The 23,335-nt window shown below is 44.3% G+C and overlaps 2 protein-coding genes across 2 annotated transcripts; one reads left to right on the plus strand and one right to left on the minus strand.

Annotated features, from left to right (window-relative positions):
• Positions 1-3,267: 3,267 nt before the first annotated feature.
• On the minus strand, positions 3,268-4,203 carry LOC123362176 (olfactory receptor 51G2-like). The gene has a single exon (XM_045002538.1). It carries the CDS (start codon positions 4,201-4,203, stop codon positions 3,268-3,270), a length of 936 nt encoding a protein of 311 aa, XP_044858473.1.
• Positions 4,204-15,250: 11,047 nt separating this feature from the next.
• Positions 15,251-16,186, plus strand: LOC123348822 (olfactory receptor 51G2-like). The gene has a single exon (XM_044986470.1). It carries the CDS (start codon positions 15,251-15,253, stop codon positions 16,184-16,186), a length of 936 nt encoding a protein of 311 aa, XP_044842405.1.
• The last annotated feature ends 7,149 nt before the right edge of the window (positions 16,187-23,335 follow it).

Below are 23,335 nucleotides of genomic sequence, written 5' to 3' on the forward strand. Positions count from 1 at the left end.
AATCAGGTCCTATGTTGTTGTTGTTGTTGTTGTTATTATTATTATTTCATTTCAGCAAGATCACAGCTGTGACAGCATCATCATTAATTGTAATGTGTGGGCTTAAGAGGGTGCACTCCCACAAGGAACCAGTATGCCTTGCTGAAGTAAAAAGTGAATAATGTCACCTACCGTGTCCATGGCCTGAGGTTTGAGAGGGGATTGCTTGGTAGGTGGAGGGAGTTGACTGGTAGCCTGGATGGGTGGGCAGAGATGAGCAGGCACCAAACTGCAAGACAGCTTATCCTTTGCCCAAACAGACGGGAACAGGGAACATAATTCTTGAAAAAGGGTTAGAGGTGTCCCAAGCGAGAGCCATGGATTTGGCAGTTGCAGCAATGTATCATTACGGAGAGGAATGGTATGAGTACACATACGTTTATCAGTAAAGGTAACTGAACTCTGAGCAAGATTGAGTCACTGCAAGATCGCAGAGGACGTCCATGCCCAAAATAGTCCCCTCTGCACTTGAAGCTACATAATCCAGAAGATTAGATTCGATTTTACAAGAACAAGGGAGCTTTTATAAGCCGTGAGTTGTGCACCTCCTACCCCTGAAATAGTAATATACTGTTTAGTAGTGGGGAGGGGGAGTTCGGTAATGGAAACAGACGCTTCCGTGTCCACGAGAATTGTGCATGGCCGGCCCCTAATCCAAGCTTGTAAGTGTGGCCTTGAGGCATTTATATCTGCATCTTTATTACTGACAAGCGGGGTGGGGGACGACACACTGGATCCTAGCGAGTGATGGAATTTAATAGCCTGGCCATTTCCTTTTTGCTTAGGTGTGAGTAAGGGTTGGCAGCTGGTTGAGATATCGGTTGGGGCCAGTTGCCTAGGGTTACTTGACTGGGCCATCTCGCTGCCAATGTCTAGTCTCCCACACTGCAAGGGCAGGGGGCGGTGGGGACGTGACCAGGACCAGATTGAAAGGGCAGTGAGGTACTGCAGGGATTCAACTGGCCATGATTCTGTCCCTGATTAGGCTTTTGGGCTTTGTGCCTGTAGTTCTTTTGGGTATGCCCGAGACAGCCACAATTATAACAGGTGACGTTACCTTCTGCTGTTACCACAGAAAGGCGAGTGGCCTTGCTTTTTATATTCTCAGCTTGTTTGGCTTTGGATTCAGAGGCCCACACACAGATGGATTTATAATTAGAGTCTGGATTCACTCCCAAGTTAAGGGCTGTTTGCTGGTGGGAGTTAAAACCTTCCTTTCACATTTTGAGAAACACCTGATCAGTTTTCATTGGCTCAGCAGTATCTGCATTGCTTGAATACATTTCCCGTTTTCGCTCATAATATTAAGCAGCAGGTTCGTCTTTGCCTTGTATGCATCCCACTATTAGTCCCCAATTACCAGATCCGTTCCCCAAGGCGTTTTGAACGGCCTCCTTAAAATCAGCGCAGGCATGAATCAGATCACTTCTTGATTTAAATTTGACAGAGGCCCAAGTGCTGTTCCGGTGCTCTTCTGAGGGGATCTTGACCCATGGACGGTCGAGACATTTAGCCTTAGTTGGGATATAAAGATCCCTGGGATGTAATGTATAGTGGGTAATCATGTGACTTATTTTTTTTTTAGAATACCAAATGTGGGTCTTTGGGCTTTAGATTAGGGAGATCTTTTAGTAAGCCTCTTACTTCCTCTGTGCTGAGAGAAATGAACTTACAAGTATTATGAGCCACTCTGTTATCTGCTGGCCCTGACCACTGCGTGGTTACTTGGAGAGGGGCCAGGGGAGCACTGGCACTTCAGTCTGGGTTAGAAGGAGGAGTGGGAGGAGGCCAATTATCCCAGTTTTCTCCCATGTGTCCCAGGTTCCAATCTTGGATTAGTTTTTCAAGGTATTTCCAATTAATTTTGTTTTGGTCTTTATTAGTATTGCTGCTTGAATCTGGGTCAGTAAAATAACCCGTCTGTCCTATGCTAGCAGCAATACGGCGTGCAGAGAAGCTGCTTTCTTTTATTTTTGCTTTCAGAGTATTGTTTTCTGCTTGAAGCTCACTTAATATGTGGTTAAAATCTGTCTTTTGGTTCAGCTGTGATGTAAGAGTCTTTTGGAGTGTTGCCAATTCCCGTAGCTTCCTTTCATATTCAAAATACCGTATTTTGATTCCTTTCTCTAACTTTTCTTCTGTTTGACCAGACTACCAGAACACGCTGTTCTTCACACTCACACCCTCATTCCATCCACCCTTTGCCATCGTCTTTTGAACCTTCCCATGTTTTCCTTTTATGAAATCAATGAGTCTCCCTCATGTAGAGTGTATCATTGATACACCCTGCGGCAAGTCATACGACATTGTTACCCAGCTTTCTGAAACCCACTCAAGCAGCGTTTTAAGAGAACCGACCAAGGACACCCTTGTACTCAGCACTACTGAAGCATAATCTGGTGTTCAGTTTCCGGTATTGCAGCCTTTGCCTAACAGCAATCCCTGCAACCCAAAAACCCTGGCCACAAACACATTCCCATTCAGTCCACTTGTTTGTGCATCCTATACGTGTGGGGTTACAGTGATCAATTATATAACTTTTTTATTCCTTTAATTGCATTTATTTTGTTTTTACAGAGACAAACATTGTTTTAGAGACAGAGAATGCACTGAACATGACAGTGACAGGAACAGAACATGTGCATTAAACTGTTTTCATTACATGAATTATTTATAACTACCTTAAGGCAAAGAGGTGGGCTGGGGGTGAGTGTTTACAGATACCCAGAGGGCTGTGAAGGGAGGGCTTGATCTGTTTTAAGAGACGAGTTTGACAGGCTTTACTCTGGAGATAGAGGAACCGAACTGGCCCGTCTTACATTCTTTAGGAAAGCCAAAGAGCTCTTGGGACATACCTTGATTTGTCTCTGAGAGCATCTTCCCATCTTTTCCCTTTCTTGAGGAAGCAGCTTGTGCTGAAACCCGTGTGCGCCTGGGCCCTGTCACCGTAGTGAGCCAGTTACAGAGGTTGGATTCACTGGCCTGATCTGCGTAAACCTGTTCTCTGGGCAGTTCTTACCATGACCCAACTCTGGTTTCCAACCAGAAAGAGGGAGCGGAGTCTTGGTTACAGGGCAGTAGTAGGGGTGGAACCTTGGGGGAAGAGATGAGGCAAAGGGAGGAGCCTCGGGGGAAAAGGAACCAGGGTGGAATAGCTGGCAATGGCCGTCACTCATGTTTTTTGTCTCCTGTGTCACAGGCGCTGGAGCTGGGTGATGAACTGACCCTTCACTTGACGAATGCCCTGATTATCCTCGCACGAAGATGTTTGCTTTTCACACTGTACACAATTGGATTCATCAGGGGGGGAACCAGCAGGTGGACGTATCCCAGGGGAATCTTAAGTAAGTGAGAAGTGCCATTACTGAATCTGTGTATCACAGCCAGGCCAATGTCTGGTATGTAGAAGAGCAGGACGGCGCAGAGGTGAGCGACACAGGTATTCAGGGCCCTGAGGCACTCTGCATGGGATGCGATGTTCAGCACTGTTTTGAGGATCATCACATAAGAGAGGAAGATGAGCATCGAGTCCAAACCCACTGTAAAGACTGCCATAGACAAGCCATAGATGGTGTTGACTGTGATGTCCGAACAAGCCAACTTCATGACATCCTGATGCAGGCAGTAGGAATGGGAGAGGACATTGGCTTGACAGTATCGGAACCGTTTCAGGAGAATGGGGAATGGTAATTCTATGGCCACCCCTCTTAGCACAAACACCAACCCCACCTTAGCTATTCTCGGCATGGTTAAGATGGAAGCATATCTCAGTGGGTTACAGATTGCAACAAAGCGGTCAAAGGCCATCAAAACGAGCACAGAGGATTCAGTTTTTACAACAAAGTGGATGAAGAACAGCTGGGCAAAACAGGCATTAAGGCTGATCTCCCCAGAGTTAAACAAGTATATGCCCAAGATTGTCGGCATGGTGGATATTGATAAGGCAAGGTCTGTGATGGCTAACATGGAAAGGAAAATGTACATGGGCTCATGAAGGCTTGGATCTGTTTTTATAATGAACAGAATGACTGAATTTCCTACAATCGAAATAAAATATATTAAGCAGAAGAGGATAGAGATCCAGAGGTAGATGTCTTCCTTCCCCGGTATCCCAGTGAGAAGGAACACTGCCGAGTTGAAGTTGGTGTCATTGACAGCTGACATAATGGACTGGGCCGTTCCAAAGAGTTTGGAGATTTCCTTCCTAAAAAAAAAAGAACAGGAGACTAGATGATATTTAACAAGACATTTTTCTGAGTGCAACTTGAGAGACTCCCAGGAGCTTAAGGAAGATCAGCAAATACATAGTCTTGGATTTACAGCACCGATAGGAAGATAGGCACTGCCAGACTGGATCAGACCTGCAGTCCATCTAACTGAGTATCCAGTGGCCAGTTCCAGATGATACAGAGGAAGGTGGAAGAAGCCTTGCAACAGGCAGCTATGAGATAACCTGCTCCTAGGGAAAGTTTCCCCCTGACACCAACTAGTTAGACACATTTTGTGATGTAAATCTGGAAGGTTTAGATCTCTTCCAAGACTTTTTAAATCAAATCCTCACTACTGTAATTGGATTTTCTGTTTACCCATATAAACATCCAGTCCCTATTTCAATCCTACTTTTCTCTTGGCCCTATTGATATCTTGTGGCTCTGAGTTCCGCAACCCACTTGAGCACTGTGCGATTTCATAGTTGTGACCTTCCTAAAGACACCCTTTCTGGCCCTCCACTTCTGAGTGTGGCCCATTGTATCACATGTAACACATTGTAAACACATGGCAAGTGGATGGTGAAAATAGTCATTGTATAAAGCTGTCCTGCATTGAAGTTACTTATAAACACATTTTATTGTCTCATTATATGCATATTTTTTATTTTATCCACTGCTGAGTGTTCAAATTATGCCACTGCCTCTTTGCAGTACATGGAATAAATTCTTAGGGCCAGGTTCTGAATTCAGTTGCATTGACTTCAACTGTGTCACTCCAGATTTACATCTGTAAATTCTATCAGAACTGGGCTCTATTAACTTTCCCTTACCAAATGCTCCTGGTGATACACTCTGACCCCCATGAATCCCTGCAACAGAAGCTGAAGTGCTTTGCCTGGCTAATGTCCACTGAATCCAGAGAATTCAATCATTCTACAAGCTTCTCTACCTCCTCACAGGATCCGCATCCTCTCTCCATGTTAGGGTCTGTAGATTTTTAACAAGTTACAAGTTAACAGAGAGAGTTACTTCAGCTGGGTGGGGGAAGGGATGGCATCACAAAAGAGTGAATATACAAACACTAGGTTTGCGCTAATATTAAGCTGAGTGTGCAAGTTACTTCAGCCATGCTCGTGTAACAGGTGATGTGCGTAAATTACATGCAACTTCTATTACACTCCCCTTTCCTGCACCTCAGCTCTAGTGTTTTCTGAGCCACAAACTATCAGTTCTTTTCTCTCAGAACTTTTTGGAAAGTCTTGCACAGGTATTCCAAAGAGATTGTGTTCATGACCCTGAATGTAATTGTTAGAAACAGCTTCTAGTTAGTTACCAGGAGACAGTATTATATAACTGTTCACAGAACAATGTGTTAATAGCACAAAACCATTTCATACTATTTGGAGAACTTCTGAAATACTTCTGAAAAGCCATAGAGTTACCACATCTCCTTGCCTTAGAGATTGCAACAACTCTGCAGCTGGCTCTCAACATATATTCATGTCATGAAAGTTTAGTTTGTAATATTTGTATTACAATGGAAAGTTCCTGCATAACATTTACACAACCATACTTTAGTACACACACATCAACACATTCTTTCCCTTCTGATCTTCTTTCAGAGATGATTTCTCATTCTCATGTTAGCATGTGACTTACAGGGTAATTTTTGTCATCTGGATTTCTTCAGGATGTGTAACGATTGCACGTCTCAGCCCTCATTCAGTTGCTTGTACGCCAACAAAACTCCGAGACTGTCTTTGGGTAAATAGTTGCCTAGTTCTCCTCGGGTTCTGTGCTGTCAGTCTGTAGCCTGTATCCGGAGTGGTAACAGGCATTGGGATCACTATATGAAAGATTCATTCCCTGAGTTCTCAATCTCCAGTACATAGTGAACTCAGCACCTGTTATTCAGTCACGATGAGGATTTACAAGTGGATTTCAAAGTCAAATGTATGAGTATTCATGGAAATGGAATTTCAGTTCACACACGAACATAGTCTATTATTACCTGTCTCTCTCTCTTTCTCTCTCTTTGAATATCCATGTCTTATATTCATAAAATACATAATACATGGGAATGACATTGGGACAGACATGGAGCTGAGCTGCCATAATGAATGTCTCTGTAAAACCCAGTTCTTAGGATGTTTGCTGTATAGCTCTATTGGGTTGACTATTGGAGTATTTATGCTATGGCTGAATTACGTGAAACTAGTTTGGCTCTTCCTACTTTAATAGCAGGCTCCTGGAAAAGAAGCAATAGCTCAAGAAAAGCCGTCTCTCATTCACCACTCCAGGGAGGTGGAGAGACAACATGGGAGCCATAAGCTGGTAGATCCTATTTCTGGGCTCCAGCCACGTTGATGAGTTCACAATGCTGAGAAGTTCTTCAGACTGACACGCTCAGACATCGCTGGAGAAGTCTGAAGTCCCTCCGCCTGCCCGGGTCCCCATCAGAGTGGATCCAGAATGGAGCCAGCCTGCAGTCTTTACCCTTCACTTCACATTTTAAAGACAGTGAAACTTACCAACGTACCCAATTCCTGCTTGATGTGGAGCCACTGACACTAGACGTCTTCACCGTAAAGAACAGGGGGATTATCAGAGAGGTTGCACAGGGAGCAGGCAGTATCTGTTCAGACAGGGAGGCAATTGTTTATATGAAGCATGTTTGTACATTCCCTTGGGGGCCACTTGGCCATCAGGGAACCTGAAATGCTTGGCTCAGTGTGCACCAGCTTTAACCCCATCAGAGCGAATGGCAAACAGCAGGAGGCCAAACCACAGGGGATGTGTGGTGATGCTACCCAACTGGACTGAAGGCTGCAGGCTGTATTCCTGGAATCCAGGCTTGTCATCACTGTTCATACAGTTCCGATTGGTAACAGGGCTACCTCAAAGGCGGCCGAGAGGTAATACACACTTTAATTTTAATCCTGCTACTTTAATGCCGACTACAGGGGAACCTCATCAGTGCCCCTTTCTAAGAATACTATTGTTAAGGAACCAGCCGGGTAGCACAATTACCTGCTGCCCTTCTTTCCAGGAGGGGAACCCCTAATGCTGGTACAGGAGTTTCACCTTTCCACTTCATTACTGGAATGACTATGTCATTGTGGGAAGGATGTGTAGTCCCGGCTCCCCCCACCCCATCTCTGACATTGCATGGTAACATATCTAACACCTGAATAAAGTCTTGCACCCCCTGAAACTCACTGTCCAAGACTGAAGCCCAGGACCCTACAGAGACCCCCTCCTGGGCGGATAGGGACGAGGGAAATCAGGTCATGGTAAAAACGTACAATCCTGGGGTACTTCAGCAAAAGTACTCCAGCCCGCACATGGTATTGGCCCATACAAAAACCTCTGTGAAGGTGCAAGGAATCCCAATCTGGGTTCATAAAACCAAAATTAAAATGTATAAATAAGTTCATTTTGTTTCCTCCTAGGTAACAAATGTGGCTCCCCACATTAATCATCTTGGTAAATATACCTAATGCAGCCTCTTGTGACCCTCTTTTGGTAAATGTCAGACGAGACACCTCTTTCAAAGCTGGCCAAATATGTGCAACTCCCTACAAAAGGCAGCAGCAAATGGGTAAAGAAACCAGACGCTTGGCTTACTCCCAGACTGGAATGCCTGGGACCTATCGTGGTTACAGCTCGCCTCCAAATTCATCAAGGCTCCAAGGTCCCGATCCGACTACCGCAGTCTTCAGCTCCCTCCCTGCATTGCACCGGATCTGGACTGTAACTGGGTATTTAGCTTCAGGGGATATGGGCACACACCTATAGGACCCCCAATTTCGGGATGCAAAATCACAGGTTGTTGGGAAAAAGACCAAAGAACAAAGTGTCAATTTAAGAATACCGCCTTAAAACGAACAAACTATTCTATTTCCAGGGTCTCGAATGAATCATTTGAGATTCACAACTTTTATGAGGCTGCCAATGGGTTGGGGGAGTATAGGTGTGAATGTGTGTGGGAGAGTTGGGCAGTTTTCATTAACCTAACAGTGTTTGTACATGTGAGATGAAGGGATATTCCTCCTCTGCTGTGGGTACCTGAGATTAAGGGACATTATTGTCCGGAACACTGTGTACACCCAGTTAAATGTTTATATTGTACTAATATACAATGTTATAACCTGACCACTTATGAATACTCCTCGTCTACTCTCTGTCCGGCACTGTAACCTGCCCCACCGAATGGCATTATTCAAGTAGGCCCCAACAAAACACTTTTGCATGATTCTCTTATGGTCTCTATTCAGGTTAAATATGGTTTATCCAATTTTTCAGCACCCTTGCAAAATGTATGCTCAGACCTCCCGAGCTCCCTGCAGTGGCTGCAGGACCAGCTATAGTTTCTAATGCACCAGTATGTTATTTGGGCCCTGTCATAGGTTTGTTCCCCAATTTGAACTTTAGAGTCCAAGAGATGGGGACCTGCATGGATCCTTCTAGGCTTAAATCCTAGCTTAGATCTGGTACTTGCTGCCACCAGCCTGGTTTCAGTGTCTGGCACACTCTCTGTTCCCCCAAACCTTTCCCTGGGGAACACAGATTCAAACTCCTTGGATCTTAACACAAAGGGAAATAAACCATTCCCCCCACCTTCTTCCCCCTCCCCTAGTCATTGGGAGAGATTACCTTGATTCAACTCTTTGAATCTAAACAAATAGGGATTCACCTCCCGCCCACCGTCGCTGGTGAGTCAAACTAATCCCCTGAGGTTTCAAACAAGGGAAAAAATCAAACAGGTTCTTAAAAAGAAAAGCTTTTATTTAAAGAAAAAAAGAAAAGGTAAAATTTAGCTCTGTAAAATCCGGATGGAAGTTTACAGGGTATACAGCTTATAAAAACTAGAGAGCTAGCATCAGTACAAATACAGCAACCAAAAATAAAATATTTCTCCATCAAAACACACATTTGCAAATACAGAAATCAATCAAAAAGACTAATCCGCCTTTCTAATACTTACTATAGTGAATAGAAGAGAATACTTTAAGAACCTTGGAGAGCCTCGATATACGTCTGGCCCCTCATAGATCCAAAGAGAGAACAGCCCGAAAACAGAGAACACAAATAAAGTCTTCCCTCCACAGAGATTTGAAATTATCTTGTCCCTTGATTGGTCCTCTGGTCAGGTGTCCGTCAGGTTTGCTGAGCTTGTTAACCCTTTACAAGTAAAAGAGACCTTAACCCTTAACTAGCTGTTTATGACAGGCCTGCACAGCCAAAAAAACAAGAATGTAGCATCTTAGGTGATATTAAAGGATTCTTTAAAAGCACCAATTCTATACTAAATACACTTAACCTAAACTCTAAAATGTCGTACAATTCTTGGATCAAAACCCAAACCACAGAACCCCTTAAACATACTAACACAAGTTTATCCTATGCTCTTTCTGCGATTAATGTAGCAATAATTTTTTTTTACCAAATCATTAAAAAGACCTCAAATGTTATAGTCACCCTGTCCAAGTCACAAGCTAAAGGCCTATTTAATATTGCAAAAAACCCCATGCTAAATGTATGCCTGGGTTTCCCCCCTTCCCATTCCCTTTCTTCCCCTACCCTTGCCCACATTGCAAGCGTTTCCACTCAACTGATAGTGGCCTCTTTACTTCCTCCAGACTCACCCTTCTCCTTTAATTTCCTCCTTGAGTATCCCTCTCTTATTCCTACCCATGGGTTTCCTTCTTCTTTCCGTTTCAAGTCTATCAAATATGTAACTAACAATATGGTGTCTGAATACCTGGCGCCATCCTCCCCCAATACCATACTAATGACATTGAACTGTTGCACAAAGACGGATAGCTATAGCGTGTGTTCCTGTTCTATGCGCTGTCCTTTAACTCCATCCACTTCTATCGTTGTGAATTCCTTCCCCTGATAAATGCTGAAGCTGCTGTGTAAGTATCCATTACTCAGTGGTGTTTTATCACCGCTGCATCCAAATACATGTACAGACCCCTGCAGTGCCAGGTAAATGCTTCCATTTGCCTGCAGATTACTGACTCATTTACTCTAGGTAATGTGCACCTCCCGGCTGTGTGTTCACTGGAATGACAACGGCTCCTTGGTGGTATGACAACCTACACCTGGACAACACACCAGTTCAACTGGCCAAGGAGCTACTATTCAAAATAGTTCTGGCTGCTGCTTCTGAGCCTTTCACTGTTCATGACAGCACCAGTAAAGGCCGCATCCAAAATTCAACTCTCCAATCAAATCATCACCCAACTGGAAAATCCTGTTCATAATGCAGCCTACAACCCCCTCTCCTGGTGGACCAGTGTACAAATAGCAGCCACTGCTGCTTCTGTTTTTGTCTTACTAACCTCTAGTGTCATGTGTGGATATTTCAAACACATGCTTAAAAATCTCACTGTACTTCCCCCAACTTTATCTCTACCCCCTTCTCCCAACTCCCCTCTTCCTGCCCTCGCACACCTCCCTTAAAAACCCTAAGACCAATTAAGCATTTAAGTGTTAACTACTTCTCATCTAAAAGTTCAATTTGTCAAAAAAGAGGGAACTGTTAGGCAAGACTTAAAAACTCAGTTAGCAGCTAAAACAAAAACCCACGTAATTAACAAGCAGAAACAGCAGAAGCCCAAGGACACTGACAACTGTAAACACTTAATAAACGTATATGGTCAAATGTCCTCCCAGTAACTCGGCTCTTAAAACAGAACAAGCCCTCCCTTCACAGCCCTCCGGGTATCTGTAAACACTCACCACCAGCCCACCCCTTCGCCTTAAGGTAGTCATATATAATTAATGTAATGAAAACAATTTAATGTGCATGTTCTGTTCCTGTCACTGTCATGTTCAGTGCGTTCTCTGTCTCTAAAACAATGTTTGTCTCTGTAAAAGCAAAATAAATGCAAATAAAGTAATAAAAATGGTATATAATTGGTCACTGTAACCCCACACCTTTAAAGCTGCTTGTCAGTCTTCCCGGTACCGTAAATCCCCCGCCCACCTCAGTGTTGTCTGTGCCTGCCTGGTCCCTGGGGAAAAGAGTCTCTTTGCGTCACAGCTCTATGCTTTTGTATTTGAACTGTTTGCTCTTGGAAACACATGAGGGAGATTTGGCCAACATATTGTGAAGGAACGATTCACGTAATTGGGGACACTTAACTAACAAGGGACTTTGGGAGACGCCAATCCACATCTGAACTGTCCTGGGAACGTTCAAACTAACATGTAACAATGATGTTGGCCTTCAAAAAGCTGAATTGTTCATGGACATGTGACCATGTCACCTGGTACTGGAATCCATCTTTAACCTGGTGCTTTTCCATTTAGAAGGAGGCATGGGAACCCAGAGAGAGACAAAGGATTCCCGTATTGCGCCAAAGCTAGAAAAGGGGGTGGAACAGAACAAAGGCCCCAGTCATCTGGATTCCTCTGCTTTTCACCTAAGATGCCCCCTGGAACTAGCAAGGAGTGTACCAGGGGAAAGAATTGGTCCCACACTGTGAAGGAGTCTAGTCTGTGAAAAATGCTTATTGGAACATCTCTAAGGGTGAGATTTACCTGTATTAAGTTTCTTAATGTATTAGGCTTTGGGCAGGTCTACACTATGGGGGAAAATCGATCTAAGATACGCAACTTCAGCTACGTGAATAACGTAGCTGAAATCGAAATATCTTAGATCGAATTACCTACCGTCCTAACGGCGCGGGATCGATGTCCGTGGCTCCCCATGTCGACTCCGCTACCGCCGTTCGGGTTGGTGGAGTTCCGGAGTCAACAGGAATGCGTTCGGGGAACGATATATCGCGTCTAGATGAGAGGCGATATATCGATCCCCGAGAAATCGATTGCTACCCGCGGATACGGCGGGTAGTGAAGATGTACCCTTAGACTTGCGTGTTTTCTTTTATTTTGCTGGTAACTTACTTTGTTCTGTCTGTTATTACTGATGAATCTGTGCTAGCAGGGAGCTGGAGAGGGTCCTAGAGCAGTAGTGGAGGCCCAGAGATTGTGGGTGGGGGGCCTAGATACCAGTGGATCAGTGAGATCTGTGCATAACTTTGGGGATCCCTGGATCCTTCATACCCCTTTTCATTCCTCAGGGAGAAGGGAAAGGACCCCCGCTCTGGAACAATCTGAGAGAAATTTCCATGTAGGGAGCCTTGTGGAATCTCCCTTCCCTGGTCTGCATGCTGGGTTTGTAATGCAGGACAGGGGGCTGCCGGGGAGAAATCTGGTGCTATGTTGTTATTATTATTATTATATTATATTTTATTTCAGCAAGATCACAGCTGTGACAGCATCATTGTTACCACTCAGCCGCCTTTGTGGTAGCCATGTGACTAATCAGAACCATACGAACAGTGATAACAATCCCAGATTCCAGGAACAGAGCCTGCAGCAGGGCTGGTGCTACAATCCAGTTGGGTAGCATCACCACACATCCCCTGTGATTTGGTGTCCTGCAGTTTGCCATTGACCATGAGAGGAGTTAAAGCTGGTGCACACTGAGACAAGCATCTCAGGTTCCCTGATGGCCAAGTGGCCCCCAAGGGAATGTGCAGGCATGCTTCATATAAACAGTTCCCTGCCTGTCTGAACAGACACTGCCTGCTGCCTGTGCAACCTCTCTGATAATCCCTTGTCCTATATGGTGAAGACGTCTAGTGTCAGTGGCTCCACATCAAGCAGGAATTGGGTACGTTGGTAGGTTTCACTGTCTTTAAAATGCAAAGTGAAGGGTAAAGGCTGCAGGCTGGCTCCATTCTGGATCCACTCTGATGGGGACCCGGGCAGGCGGAGGGACTTCAGACTTTCCCAGCGATGTCTGAGAGTGTCAGTCTGAAGAGCTTCTCAGCATTGTGAACTCAGCAACATGGCTGGACCTCAGAAATAGGCTCTGCCAGCATATAGCTGCCGTGTTGTCTCTCCACCTCCCTGGAGTGGTGACTGAGAGACGGCTTTTCTTGAGCTATTGCTTCTTTTCCAGGAGCCTGCTATTAAAGTAGGAAGAGCCAAACTGGTTTCACCTCATAGGGCCATAGCGTAAATACCCCAATAGTCAACCCAATTGAGCTATACAGCAAACATCCTAAGAACTGGGTTTTACAGAGACATTCCTTATGGCAGCTCAGCTCCATGTCTGTCACAATGTCATTCCCACATATTATGCATTTTATGAATACAAGACATGAATATTCAAAGAGAGAGAAAGAGGGAGAGACAGGTAATAATAGACTGTGTTTGTGTGTGAAATGCATTTCCATTTCCATGAATATTCATACATTTGACTTTGAAATCCACTTCTTGTAAACCCTCATCGTGCCTAAATAACAGGTGCTGAAGTCACTATGTACTGGAGAGCGAGAACTCAGAGAATGAATCTTTCATATAGTGATCCCAATGCCTGTTACCACTCCGGATACAGGCTACAGACTGACAGCACAGAACCCGAGGAGTACTAGGCAACTATTTACCCAAAGACAGTTACTGGAGTTTTGTTAGCAGACAAGCAACTGAATGAGGGCTGAGACGTGCAATCGTTACAGATCCTGAAGAAATCCAGATGACAAACACTACCCTGTAAGTCACACGCTAACATGAGAATGAGAAATCATCTCTGAAAGAAGATCAGAAGGGAAAGAATGGGTTGGTGTGTGTGTACAAAAGTACAGCTGTGTAAACATTATGCCAAAGCTTTTAATTGTAATACAAACGTTATAAACTAAACTTTAATGACATGTTGAAATCCTTAAGGAAAGAAGCAATGGTAACTTTATGATTAGTGTCTTTTATTCTAGAAAGTATTTCAGAAGTTCTCTAAATAGTATTTGAAATGGGTTTTTGATATTAACACTTTGTTCAGTGAACAGTTGTCTGATACTGTCTCCTGGTAACTGACCGGAAAATGTTTTTAACACTTACATTCAGGTCATGAACACAATCCCTCTGCAATACCTGTGGAAGACTTTCCAAAAAGTTCTGAGAGAAAAGAACTGATAGTTTGTATTTCAGCAAACACTCAAGTTTAGGTGGAGGAAAAGGGAGTGTTATAGAGGTTGTATGTAATTTATGCCCATCACCTGTTACACAAGCATGGCTAAAGTAACTTACACACTCAGCTTGATATTAGCGCAAACCTAGCATTTGCATATTCACACTTTTGTGATGTCATCCCTTCCCCCACCCAGCTGAAGTAACTCTCTCTATTCCCTTGTAACTTGATAAAAATCTACAGACCCTTATGTGGAGAGAGGATGCAGATCCTGTGAGAAGGTAGAGAAGCTTGTAGGATGATTGAATTCTCTGGATTCAGTGGACATTAGCCAGGCAAAGCACTTTAGCTTCTGCTGCAGGGATTCTTGGGGGTCAGAGTCTATCACCAGGAGCATTTGGTAAGGGAAAGTTAATAGAGCCCGGTTCTGATGGAATTTACACATGTAAAACTGGACTGACACAGTTGAAGTCAATGCTATCAAATTCAGAACCTGGCCCTAAGAATTTGTCCCATGTACTGCAAAGAGGCCGTGGGGCTAAGAAATTAGCAGGATTCATAGAGGGACTGGATGTTTATATGAGTAAAAAGAAAATCCAATTACAGCAGTGAGGATTTAAAAAAAAAAGTCTTGGAAGGACTATAAACCTTCCTGATTTACACCATAAAATATGACTAACTACTGGGTATCAGGGGGAAACTTTCCCTAGGAGCAGGTAATCACATACCTGCCCAATGCAGGGCTTCTTACGCCTTCCTCTCCAGGATCTGGAACTGGCCTCTGGGTTCTGGGCTAGATGGACTGCATGTCCTATCCAGTCTGGCAATGCCTATACTCCTATTGATGCTGCAAATCCAAGACTATGTATTTGCTTATGTTCCTTAAGCTCCTTGGAGTCTCTCAAGGTGCAATGAGAGCAGAAAAAATGTCACATTAAATATCATCTAGTCTCCTGTTCTTTTTTCTTTTAGGAAGGAAATCTCCAAACTCTTTGGAATGGCCCGGTACATTATGTCAGCAATCAATGACACCAACTTCAACTCTGTAGTGTTCCTTCTCACTGGGATACCGGGAAAGGAAGACATCTATCTCTGGATCTCTGTCCCCTTCTGCTTAATGTATATTATTTCAATAGTAGGAAATTCAGTCATTCTGTTCATTATAAAAACAGATCCAAGCCTTCATGAGCCCATGTACATTTTCCTTTCCATGTTGGCCATTACAGACCTTGGCTTATCAATAGTCACCATACCAACAATCCTGGGCATATACTTGTTTAACTCTAGAGAGATCAGCCTTAATGCCTGTTTTGCTCAGCTCTTCTTCATCCACTTTCTTGCAAAAATTGAATCCTCCGTGCTCTTGTTGATGGCCTTTGACCGCTTTATTGCGATCTGTAACCCACTGAGATATGCTTCCATCTTAACCCTGCCGAGAATAGCCAAGATGGGGTTGGTGTTTGTGCTAAGAGGGGTGGCTGTAGCATTACCATTCCCCTTTCTCCTGAAACGGTTCCGATACTGTCGAGACAATGTCCTCTCCCATTCCTACTGCCTGCACCAGGACGTCATGAAGTTGGCTTGTTCGGATATCACAGTCAACACCATATATGGCATGCTTACTACAGTCTTCACGTTGGGGTTGGACTCGGTGCTCATCTTCCTCTCTTATGTGATGATCCTCAAAACAGTGCTGAGCATCGCGTCCCATGCAGAGTGCCTCAGGGCTCTGAACACCTGCGTCTCTCACCTATGTGCTGTCCTGCTCTTCTACATACCAGACATTGGCCTGGCTGTGATACATAGATTTGGGAATAACTCTTCTCACTTATTTAAGATTCTCCTGGGATACGTCTACCTACTGGTTCCCCCTTTGATAAATCCAATCGTGTACAGCGTGAAAAGCAAACATCTTCGTGCGAGGATAATCAGGGCCTTCGTCAAGTGAAGGGTCAGTTCATCACCCAGCTCCAGTGCCTGTGACGCAGGAGACAAAAACCATGATTGACGGCCATTGCCAGCTATTCCACCCTGGTTCCTTTTCCCCTCAGGCTCCTTCCTTTGCTTCATCTCTTCCCCGAAAGTCCCATCCCTACTGCTCCCCTTTAACCAAGACTCTGCTCCCTTTTTCTTGGAAACCAGAGTTGAGCTGGTTGGAAGCCCAGAGATTCACAGTGTCTGTGAGGTGTCCCAGACCCTCCACATTTTACTCCCCAGGATGTACTAGCCAGGGAAAGTGGACAGTCCTGGGTTCCTCACATGAGGCTGTGCTCCCTGAGCAGCTCTTACCATGGCCTGACTTGGGCCTGGCTGGGAGGCGGAGCGTCGGGGAAAGTGGAGAAGCAGGGGGCAGGGCTTAGTGGGAAGAGATGGGATACAGGGTGGGGCTTCAGGGGAGAAAGTGGAATAGGGGATGTGGCAAGTCTGAAACAAATCTCACCCCAGCAAGCAAGACAGTGGGGATGTTCCTGAATAAAGGAGGAAGCTGGGGCTGGAGGGACCGAGAGCCTGTGTTTCGGAGAAGACAAAATTAATGTTACCCCATGTAGGGGACTCCTCTTTTAAGTATCCCAGGCTGAGAGTAAGTCACTGCAAGGATCTCAGAGGGAAGGTCAATCTGTCCTCAGGGACTTGGCCAGAGTGTGCTGTGCTCTAGGAAGCTGTTACCAATGGGAGTATGTGTGACGTCGTTGACATGAACTGTGACTGTATTGATCACTGTTGTACGCAAAGTCCTATAGTGGCACCAAATCGTGTACAAAGGAGGTCAAGTAAGGTGTCTGTGAGGAGGTTATAATTTGCAGGTTATGATTATGCTATCTGTATGCATGTATCATTTTTGTATTTAAAGTTATAAGTATTGGGTCTCTACTGTCTGTATTTCAAACTTGTTCTATGCTTCTGAGTGACGCTCCAGACAATTTGGGATCAGCATTGTCTAGCCTGTTTGATTGCCCATTAAGGACCATCAGCTAAAGAATTGACCCATTGAGAGAAGGCAGATACACCTTGTGACTCAGCAAGGTATGCAGGGATATGCCTATGGACAGAACTCTAAGACTTCTAATCTAGTTGTTGGGCAGCTTGCATCTGGAACAAAGGAAGCACAGGCCACTTGGCAAGAAACTGTAAAAGGCAGCTGTGTCGTCTCCATTTTGTCTTCAGTCCTGCTTCTTACTTCTGGAGGAACTTTGCTACAAACTGAATTTCTGAACAAAGGACCGAAAGACCCATCCCACCTGTGGGTGTATTCCAGAGACTTGATTTGAGCCTGAAGATTATTCTGTCACTGCTACAAACCTGAACCAAGAACTTTACCATTTTTGTATGTAATTGATTACTTTAACCAATGTTAGCTTTCATGTATATTTCTTTCTTGTTATGAATAAACCTTTAGATTTTAGATTCTAAAAGATTGGCAACAGCATGATTTGTGGGTAAGAGCTGACTTGTATATTGACCTGGGTCTGGGGCTTATTCCTATTGGATCAGGAGAACCTTTTTTCTTTTACTGAGGCATCGGGTTTCATAACCATTCATCCCCATAAGAAGTGGTGCTGGTGGTGATACTGGGGAACTGCAGTGTCTGAGGGAATTACTCGTGTGACTTCTGGTTAGCCAGTGGGGTGAAACCAAAGTTCTCTCTGTTTGGCTGGTTTGGTGCCTTAGTAATAAAGGACACCCAGCCTTGGGCTGTGACTGCCTTGCTCCAAGCAATTTATCCTGAATTGATACTCTCAGTGGTGTCCCACCAGAGGCCACATTGTTACAGCATGTCAGTTCAGTCTCCAGGCTGCTCTAAACTCCTCTGAGGTAGGGTGAGACCAGGCCAGTGAATCAAACCCCTGGAACTGGCTTCTTGCCATCTCCCTCTCTGCCGTGCAGGAGGGAGCTCTGCTGGCACAGCAAAGAATCCAGCCAGGCCTGTCACCACTCAGGGGACTAGTAGTCTGGTTCTGTGCTCCAGACACTGCTCTGTGGCTCAGGACTGCTGGGTTTGATTCTCTTTCCATGTGTCACCGTGGCCAAGCCATTGGCTGTCCCTGAGCCTCTGCACAGGTGGATAATAGCCCTGCCCTGCCTCACAGCGGTGGCGGGAGGATAAATACACTCGAGGTGCTCAGGTACTCTGAGGCTCTAAGATCAGGGCTGTGTCTGGGTTCCACAGAGCAACACCTCTGACATTGGTCTATAAAAGGCCTCTTACAACAGCCTCCTGTGACAGCTGCTTCTGGGAAGCCCCATGACTCCAGCGCCTTAGTGTCTGTGGCAGATGTGGGGGTGCTCAGGGGTGACAGTGTGGGGTAGGTAGTGGATTTCTGAGGGGAGCGATTGAGTGCCACAGGGACACCAGGAGTTTCAGCACAGTCACCCTATCCGTATTTGCAACCCATTGAGACTTAATGAGTCTAACTGCAAAACAGTGGAGTAAGTGTCACAGGGGCCTCATCTTAGACATTTGGCTGGGAGAAAGCTTTCTCAGGGCAAAGGTCATTTTCACACCTTGGTTCTGTAACATGGACATGGCTGAGCACTGTGGTAGCTGGACCCAGGCTCACACAGGTTTCAGCACAGGCTGCTTCCACAAGAAATGGCCCAAAAGATGGGAAGATGCTCTCAGAGACACAGGAAAACTAGGCCGGGTCCCGAGAGCTCCTTGGCTTCCCAAAAGAATGTAAGTTGGGCCAGTTCTGTTCCTCTATCTCCAGAGCAAAAGCTGTCTAACTCGGCTCTTAAAACAGAACAAGCCCTCCCTTCACAGCCCTCCCGATATCTGTAAACACTCATCCCCAGCCCACCCCTTCGCCTTAAAGTAGTCATAAATAGTTCATGTAATGAAAGCGGTTTAATGCGCATTTTCTGTTCCTGTCACTGTCATGTTCAGTGCGTTCTCTGTCTCTAAAACAACGTTTATCTCTGTAAAAACAAAATAAATGCAAATAAAATAATGAGGTATATAATTGGTTGCTGTAACCCCACACCTTTAAAACTGCTTGTCAGTCTTCCCGGTACCGTAAATAAGGCCCCCCGTCCCCACTATTGTCTGTGCCTGCCAGATTCCTGGGGAAAAGAATCTCTTTGGTTCACTGTTCTATGCTTGTATTTGAAGTGTTTGCTGTAGGAAACACATAAGGGATATTTGGCCAACATATTGTGTAGGGACAATTCAAGTAATTGAGGACACTTAACTAGCAATGGACTTTGGGAGACCCTAATCCACATCTGAACTGTCCTGGGAACGTTCAAACTAACATGTGTGGAAGCAGGGAAAGCTTCAATAAGGATTTGAAGCGGATTTTAATGCGTGTCAGTCAGTTAGCAAGAGTCAGGCCATACTGTAACCCTAATGACGTGAGACTTGTAGGAGCAAAGATAGTGCGAGGCGACAGGACAAGAACTGTGTACAAAGTTATTACGACCTTGCAATCACTAACCAAAATGCAGGCTTGCTTTTCTTAAGAGAGAGACAAATAAGATAAGCCTTTCTGCTATGTATAAACAAAATGTATTTGTTGCTTTTTACTGTCTCCATGATTGCTAGAAATTGTCTGTAACAAAGGTATAAAGGCTTGATGTAATTGTTTACCAGTTGAGAGACCTGTCCAGGACTGGGGCGACCCTGTGTCCTATGGCACTCTCTCCCTCCATTGTAATTACTGGAGAAATAATAAAGTATTTGATTTTGCTGCACCCAAACAAAAAGCGAGAACTGAGTTTTTCTTTGACAATTTGGGGGCTTGTCCGGGATGGCAACGCCCACGGACCCACAGACGGCTACTACGGATCATTCCCCTTCGAACCCCATGGCGCCACATGAGAGGTATGAGACCTTTTGAAATCTCTATTGGGGTATCGGAGGAGGACTTTCTGTGAGGACGTCTGTCTCTGTTGGGCTCACGCCATCTGAACTTATTGACTGTGCAGCAGGATCAGATGCAAAGTGGTATTGGGGAGAGGCCCCAATAAGGTTACTGGGAACTGCTGATTTGGCCAAGGAAATGCATAAGGTAATGCATAAGGTAATGCATAGGTAAATGCATTAGAATGCACCGGTGCTGAGGGGTTTTTACCGCCTCAAGAGGGGTTGTCATACCGCCTCATGGTATTGGTCCGGACCAGGTAAAGATGCATCGTGGTTAAAAAAAAAAAAAAATTAAAAAGAGATAAAAAGGTTAAAAAAGGGTTAAAAAGGAAGAAAAGAGGCCTTGGGGTGTGTGTGTGTGTACACCAGTGTGAGTGATCGTTATCGGAAGACGCCCGGAGTACCCTGTGAAGCGGAAGCTAATGATCAGGACTGCGCTAACGCAAGCCCGGTAACTAGTGGATCTTTAGGCGATCCGACCCACGGTGGGCTGACTCAGCCTGGCATAGTCCGGCGAGGAAGCTGCCTGGGTCTAGGAGTGTGTGAACCCATCTTCCCTCCCCTTTCCCTTCTGTGTGGGCTACTGACAATCTGTTCGTCTCACTGGATGCAATTAGAGTACGCGGCGCCGTCTCCCAGAGACTAGCCGACGCTCTTTGCTGAAGGGAGGTGTAGGAGAGTCGTAGTCTTCTTTGTGAGTCTCTCCTGTGTGAGTGCCCTGTAGGGAAAGATCCTTAGTTTCTGAGCCGCTAGCGCGGACAGGGCACCCTCTCTCTGTGTGTAAGGGGAAAATGGGTAAGGGACTGTCTAAACATTCCACCTTACCCCCTAAGGGTACCCCAGCATATTACATGTACGTACATTATGGTCCTAAAACCTGCAGGTATTTAGCGAATTGGAATCTTCACACGCGTGAAAATTCATTTAAACAATGCCCATTAGAAGGTACCTTCAATCTAGATAAGATCATATATCTCAGAGGAGCTTTTAATCACCAGAGAAAAGCCTCTGACACAGTGTGAGCAATTTGTCTAGGAACGGGTTAATTTGAAATTCGGCTTCGCCCAGAGATAGGAGAAGTTGTTTTGTGTTCAAGGTCAAGAATCAGTGCGGACTATGCTAAATGCAAAGAAAAACTGCTTTCAGCCCCAGCTGCTTGTGGAAAATAGAGACAGAGGCAAACCAAAGGCAGTACAAGTTACAAAATTGGAATTATATTTGCAAAGCTTAACTTTCCAGTGGGACATGTGTGAGTATTAAAGTGGCTTAAGGCTTGGGGCATTCATATTTTTCCTGTGTGAGGTGGGAGCATTCCCAACACTCTTCATTGTTGTTTTATTATTTTTAATGAAGCTTTAAAATTTGATTATATGCAGTGTCAGTCTGATTACCTGACATGAGGGATAAATTAGTAACAGGAATTGGTGAGCAATTATGTCTGGGGGAGCCCTGCAGAATTTACACCATCTATCTCTTTTACCCTTGTTATTTTATGTTTGTTTTGTTTGGTGCTGTTGGTGTTATTTGTTAAGAATAGCATGATTAAAGGTGAGCCCTAATAGAATAAGGAGACACTATCTGGTTTTGTTCTGTTTTGTTTTACCGGTTACTGTTGTTTTTCTGCTCTGTTCATTTGGGCGTTGGGTGTGTGAGCGGAACTGAACTTCTCGTTCGTAATTCCTCAGGGTGGAAGCTATGTGTGCGATGAAGCTCTGAGGTTGTATTGAGATCTTTCTGTCCCGCCCCCTGTAACGGACAATGTAATAGAAGTAGAAAAATCTGGCTTAGACTGTAATTTTCTCTGCTCTCTGTGTAATTTTCTTTTCTGTTTAAGTGTCAGCAGACAAATGGGTGGGTCTCTGGGTAAACCCCCTAAAGGGGTTTGGATTATGTGTTAAGTAAATGACCTTTACCCAATGGCCATGTATTTTTGCCCAGGTGGCAAGCCTTACTAGGGAGGACTCGAGTAGTTTTGGGAGTAAAAATGTTTTGGGGAAAAAACCAGTAGGGTGGGGCTAGTTGAGAAGCTCACCCTCCTAGCTAAACTGGTAGTGGAGCAAATTGGTGCCAAATGGAAGGGACGGCTCAGCGAGAAAAAAGGATGGGGCCCAGGCGGGCAGGCAACAGACAAAGAGAACAGTTTTTGGTGTCTTTGAAATGTTTGTAAATAAATTCAGGCAAAGAAATTATTAGATTGCAATCATTTGGCTATGAACAATTTTGTTAAATCAGTTGAAGAATGTATACAGTGCTATGTAATGAAAATTTTATTAGGCTCTACAGGCACTATAAGTGGTGATGTTTTCTTTCAGTGTTTAAAAGCAGGAGTTAAAAGTAAAAAAAGCAAGCCAGAAAGCATCTGTGTTAATGCAAGTTAACTAACTGATAAGGTAGAGGCCGCTGAACCAGGGCTGTCTAAGAAACACATACGAGAAAATATGGGGTAATTCCTCTGTTTTGCCTAGAATCAACAAGAGTATTTGTATATTTTAAGTATTTAACTGCCCAGAAGGGGTGGACCTCTGTTTTTGTCTTTCAGATAATCAAGGAAAACTAATGCCAGCTGCACAACATTCAACGTACCTTGATTTACTGGCACAGTAAAAAATTATGTTGTGTGTTCTATGTTCTGTCTTGTGGTGTTTGTCTCGTGGACAGAATTGTTGTTTAATATTTTCATGGGATGGTCTGATTTGAAATCAAGTGGCAGTGTTAAATTGAGATGCAGATACTTGTTTTGTTCTAATTAGAATACAAAGTGTTTGGATATATCAGAAAAATGTGATATACTAAAGTCTAATACATTTTCTTAAGTAAGAGAAAGAAACTTTATTAGCCAAATCTTTTAATTAAGAGTGGTTATTAAAATTTGCATACTAACAGTCTTTAAAAGCAAGGACATGGAAAGTTAACCCACTCCCCATATTGTACATGGGATCCTTCTGGCTACCTTAGATTTCTAGCCAGAGGGCTGGGGATGGTGGAAAGCTATTGGACTAGAGGTTGTATTGAATGAACTCATCAAAGTGGGTGTGCTTGTCCTGGCTTGTTGTTCCAAAGTTCTGTAATAAGGTTATTTTAGTGAAAGGGTATATGTGGCATACATTGAATAATAAGACTAATGTACTGTATAACAGTAATGTTTATGTGTTCATGGTATAAAAGAAGGTGTATAAGTAAAGGGTAAAAGTTTCCTTTGTATGTTAACGGAAAAAAAAAAAAGCCAAGAAGGGA

Source organism: Mauremys mutica, chromosome 1, assembly GCF_020497125.1.
Source record: "Mauremys mutica isolate MM-2020 ecotype Southern chromosome 1, ASM2049712v1, whole genome shotgun sequence".
Taxonomy (NCBI): domain Eukaryota; kingdom Metazoa; phylum Chordata; order Testudines; family Geoemydidae; genus Mauremys; species Mauremys mutica.

Bases quoted from the DNA above. Each gene is read 5' to 3' on its own strand.
- LOC123348822 (XM_044986470.1), top strand. From the start codon at position 15,251: ATGTCAGCAATCAATGACACCAACTTCAACTCTGTAGTGTTCCTTCTC.
- LOC123362176 (XM_045002538.1), bottom strand. From the start codon at position 4,203: ATGTCAGCTGTCAATGACACCAACTTCAACTCGGCAGTGTTCCTTCTC.